General features: G+C 35.3%; 1 protein-coding gene across 1 annotated transcript in view; it reads left to right on the forward strand.

The window, feature by feature from the left end:
- Positions 1–5,161, forward strand: part of nt5dc1 (5'-nucleotidase domain containing 1) — a 70,358-nt gene that overhangs the window by 56,701 nt on the left and 8,496 nt on the right. The window contains exons 7-10 of the mRNA XM_016565760.1: positions 939–1,113; positions 2,245–2,342; positions 2,609–2,730; positions 3,787–3,802. Of these exons, the coding sequence (XP_016421246.1) occupies positions 939–1,113; positions 2,245–2,342; positions 2,609–2,730; positions 3,787–3,802 (411 nt within the window). The remainder of the gene's footprint in view (positions 1–938; positions 1,114–2,244; positions 2,343–2,608; positions 2,731–3,786; positions 3,803–5,161) is intronic.

Here is a 5,161-nt window from a genome sequence, read left to right on the forward strand (position 1 = left end):
GGTATGTTTGTAGCAATAGCCAAAAATACATTGTATGTGTCAAAATTATCGATTTTTCTTTTATGCCAAAAATCATTAGGATATTAAGTAAAGATCATGTTCCATGAAGATATTTTGTAAATTTCCTACTGTAAATATATTAAAACTTAATTTTTGATTAGTAATATGCATTGCTAAGAACTTAATTTGGACAACTTTAAAGATGATTTTCTCAATATTTTGATTTTTTTTTTTTTTGCACCCTCAGATTCCAGATTTTCTAAATATTGTCCTATCCTAACAAACCATACATCAATGGAAAGCTTATTTATTCAGCTTTCAGATGATGCATAAATCTCAATTTCAAACTGACCCTTATATATATGATCACATATTATCCTAAGATCCATTTGTTTAATAATTGTGCATGCATTTCTTAGTCTCTATGGTTAATATTAGTTTAATGTTTATAAATTTGATTTAAACTATGTTGTTGCTAGTTAGTTTTTTTTATTTCATGTTATTATAAATGTGATTATTTGATCTAATAACTGTTGTTGTATTATTTGTTGCATATTTGTATGTCTTGTGTTTAAACAAATTATTAAAAAGTATTGTTCTATTAAGTAATACTGTGGCAAGCCTGAAGTTATTTCAATTTCTTTTATTAATTGATTGCTTGATTGTTATTTCAACTTTTATTGCTTGATTGCTCACCAAGGCTGCATTTATTGTAAAATATTATTACAAATATTCATATATTTAAATATGTTTGCGTGTTATACTGTTCTCTATTTGAATAATTTGATCTGTTATTGAATTTACATATTGATAATATTTTGACAATAAAAGAAAACAATAAATCCTTAAAATGACCTTATGTTTGAAACTTGTGAAAGATTTCATATATGTAGATTCAATTTTTTTTTCTGTTGTGTTCTTAAATGTTTGATGTTTAGAGGACACTGGGACGTATTTCCCCAGTGTGAAGTGCTGTCCTGGCAGTTACCTGCAGCCCTGCTCAGATGCGGTGAAGAGATGGTTGAGGAGCATGAAGAACAGCGGGAAAATCCTGCTGCTCATCACCAGCTCACACTCGGACTACTGCCGCCTCGTGTGCGAGCACATACTCGGGTGAGTTTTACGTACGCCACAAATACACCATACACAAAAGAAATAAATGAATATTAAATATTGAAATGAGGAAAAAATGATGTTCTGTCAGGACAACTATCGTCAAAGATGATTGACAATTAGCATACAGTTTGGATTGGCGGTATGGTTCCGTTCTGGGCAAGAACTCCCTGCGCATCCATGCAGCCTAGCATGGATGAGAGCAGGGAGAGCAGCGATAACCCCCCCAGGGTAAACAGAACAGAACCAACATAAATGTATTGCAGATATCGTTAAAGTTCAATAATGTTATGTACACATTTTAGAATTAGTCTGATTCAAAGGATAATCAGAAGGCTGAATCCTGACTGACAGAGGGGGAGCTGGGGATGGAGGAGGGTAATTAGCTATTGAGCAATGCAAAACTGCTGATACTACTGCGGGACCTTATATATGAATACTTAGATAGGTGTCGTATTCCCATAGGTTGATGGGGATCAGCTGAGAGTCAGCTGATGCGAGCTTGACTAACGTGACCTGCCAGAACTAACGCTATGCTAGATTTTTATTAAATCAAGACTTTGCCAGAGTTATTAACAATATAAAACCTTTAGAATTCAAAGTCTTATTTACACAGTGAATAAGTCAAGTCACCTTTATTTATATAGTGCTTTTAACAATACAGATTGTGTCAAAGCAACTGTACAGCATTAATTAGGAAAATAGTGTGTCAATAATGCAAAGTGACAATAGTAAACACTCAATTTTCAGTTAAAGGCAGTTCATCATTGAATTCAGTGATGTCATCATCCAGCTCAGTTCAGTTTAAATAGTATCTGTGCAATCAAGTCAACGATATCGCTGGAAATGAAGTGTCCCCAACTAAGCAAGCCAGAGGCGACAGCGGCAAGGAACCAAAACAGAATGGAGAAAAAACCTTGGGAGAAACCAGGCTCAGTCGGGGGGCCAGTTCTCCTCTGGCCCAAGATCCAGTGTTTTGTTTGAATTAATTAAATCTAGTAAGAAACTCATATGCATAGTGAGGGGAACACAGTGGGAAATTACTTTTTTTATTTAGCATAGGATTCTGGGAAATGCAGAGAATTTTGGCATCCAAATATCTCCCTACAAATAATTTCTCATTTTTTGCAGAATGGACTTTGAGGAGCTGTTTGACATCATTATCACTAATGCTCTGAAGCCTGGATTCTTCTCTTTGGTTCCACAGCAGAGACCTTTCAGAACGCTTGGTGAGGAGCTAACAGATGTTTGCCAGGACTCTGAAATCGACTGCAGTGGTTATGCTGTGTGCTGTGAGGACAGTGCAGAAAGATGTTCTGTATTTATTGTCTTTGTATTATTATTCAGTCAATTCAGAACTATACATGCTGTAGAAAAGCCAAGTGTATTAAGTAATACTGTACAGAAGTATTATTTGTTATACTCATTATGTATAGATGCAGTTTATTTCATCGGTCTTAAAATATTACCCACTTTCTCATCTGGGTCTCAATAGTGAATGATGTTGAAGATAGTGAAGGGCTGCCGTCTCTGGAAAAGCCTGGTTGGTATTCTCAGGGCAACTGGCCTCATCTACATGAACTACTGAAGACCATGACCAACAAATCAGAGCCCAAGGTAGGACAGGACTGTTTCCTAGTCTTTGAATCTGACTGCAGATACTCCCTGTGTGTAATGCAAAGGTACAGAGGTATGACAGAAACAGGCTTGTGTGTATGGAGGCTCAGGCTTTACGGTTGCTGTAGCATTTTGAAACCTACTTGAAATCCTTCTGGGTGTTTAGATTTTCCCATGGGTATTTTTTTGGAGCTATATTTTGTTCAATAATTTCAATTCAAACTGGTCAATAATTTTTAGCTAATTTTTGTTATATTATTAACTTGTTACTAGGGCTGCATGATAAATATCGCACGATATTTAATGCGCATCTCGTCAGTAAAGCCGGTTCTGTAATCAGCGGTAAATCTCTACACGTGCGTGCTTTCACATGGAGCAGCATTTACTACACAGAGCCGTTGTTCACAGACAAGCTGCGCAAAACATGCGCAAAATATGATCGTGGTTTTGCGCAGCTTGTCTGTGAACAACGGCTCTGTGTAGTAAATGCTGCTCCATGTGAAAGAACGCACGTGTAGAGATTACAGAACCGACTTTACTGACGAGATGCGCATTAAATATCGTGCGATATTTATCGTGCAGCCCTACTTGTTACTTTCACTGTTCATTTTATTGCTCTATGGTATTTCATCTTTCATTTAACAACGCATTGGAGCTGCTCCATTGCAGCAGCTCAATACTGTAATCACAAGACGTTTTCCTTTAATAATGCAGGGAACCACTTGTTATACATAGATCTTGTAACAGAAATGGACATATTTTTCTGAAAAGTCCTGCAACTTATATTCCAAAGCGACTCATATAATGCAGTTAACATCAAGCAAGTGAAGCAAAACATGCGCAACAAGTGCACACATTTGTATCGGTGCAGAATGAGAGAGACACGTATAGCATAGCGCACTTCACAGAGGCTGCTAGTTTTATTTTTCGCTTTAAATAAAGTCATGTATGCGTGACGTTTAAAATAAATGTTGTTTATAGTGAATTCCCCTATCATTTTTGTTTGTTTTATATTTATGATTTAGTTTTAATCCAAATGATGAATTGCAGTGAAAGGCCCTGTTCTTCGGGGGTGTTCAAACAAAAGCAAGAGCACCCTCAGTTGAAGCTGTAATAATAATATTACATATTTGGCAAACAATCTGGGGCCTATTTGTGTTTGCGCTCTGGAGTATGTCAAAAGTTTCCCTTTACAACATGTTTTTGCAGCAGTGAGCAATGTAGCCAATCAGAACATTCTTGAACGCAATGGTCAATCAGAGGCATTTTTGTTAGAATCCACTCACTGCTCGCAAAGCTGGAGATTTGTCCAGCGCTAAATTCTGCATGCTTGCGAATCATCTCATTATTACAAAGTGTAGACGTGATGTAAAAAGAGATTCATTGTGCAGTGTAGCGCTTCATTGATTATAACAGAACTTTGTGAGATTGCAATGAACTAAGATAAGTGACTGCTTTTTAGTGAGTATAAAGGGAGCGCTCTTTTCGCTATAGTAATGAATGGCACAAAATATATGTGAAGCTATATATTTTGATATAATATTATACATAAATCTAGTGTATGTGATGTGGTTGTATATGATTTGGCAATATGGGAGAGCCTATATGGGCCGTTCTACAGAATTGGTCCAAAGTCAGAGTTGGAAACGTCTTGAAAAAAAATTATTTTTTTCCAAAAAAATTGTATGTATGCAAATTGTATAATATCTAAGGTACACATTTCTAGTAATTGTGCAGTTAATTCTCATATTGTACTTTCAGAAAGTTTTGGAATATTTGTCCTCTCCCCAAATTTGTCACTACCGAAACACAGTAATCATAATTTAATTAGAAGGGTTATATTGACATATTAAGATTTTGCTTACATCTACATTGTAAATATATATTTTTTGCTATTTTATAAAAAAAATTGTCAGAGGTAAATCAATAGCAGTTAAATTTTTAACAATATTTCAAGTGTAATTTATGAGATTTGTTGTATTTTGAATCCAATTTTTCTTCGTAAAAGGCAAAAAGGTGATCATACTGATTTCAAAGTTAAGGATTCATTAGTTTGAATATGCATTGAACCAAAAACAATCATAACATCTTAGTTGATAATTCAGTATACTTTATTTTTGACAAAACATCCCATGTTTCGGTCGTGACTGCACATTTTCGGTAGTGACAGTAATGCTTTGGTAGTGATCACATCACATTACAGAATTTTAACTTGCATACTAAAACACTACTAAAACATACTAAAATACAAAACAATTGCATAACTACTAAAGTTTTGTTTATTTCCCCCAAATATGAGGATTATGTGTTTCCTTTTGTCACTACCGAAACAATGGTGACATGTTTCGGTCGTGACTGTTTCGGAAGTGACAATTTTATGGCATAACACCCAAAAAAAAAAAAAAAGAAGTAACTACCGAAACTCCACCAA

The sequence above is a fragment of the Sinocyclocheilus rhinocerous genome, unplaced genomic scaffold (genome assembly GCF_001515625.1).
Source record: "Sinocyclocheilus rhinocerous isolate Xijiao unplaced genomic scaffold, SAMN03320098_v1.1 scaffold1774, whole genome shotgun sequence".
NCBI classification, from domain to species: Eukaryota; Metazoa; Chordata; class Actinopteri; order Cypriniformes; family Cyprinidae; genus Sinocyclocheilus; species Sinocyclocheilus rhinocerous.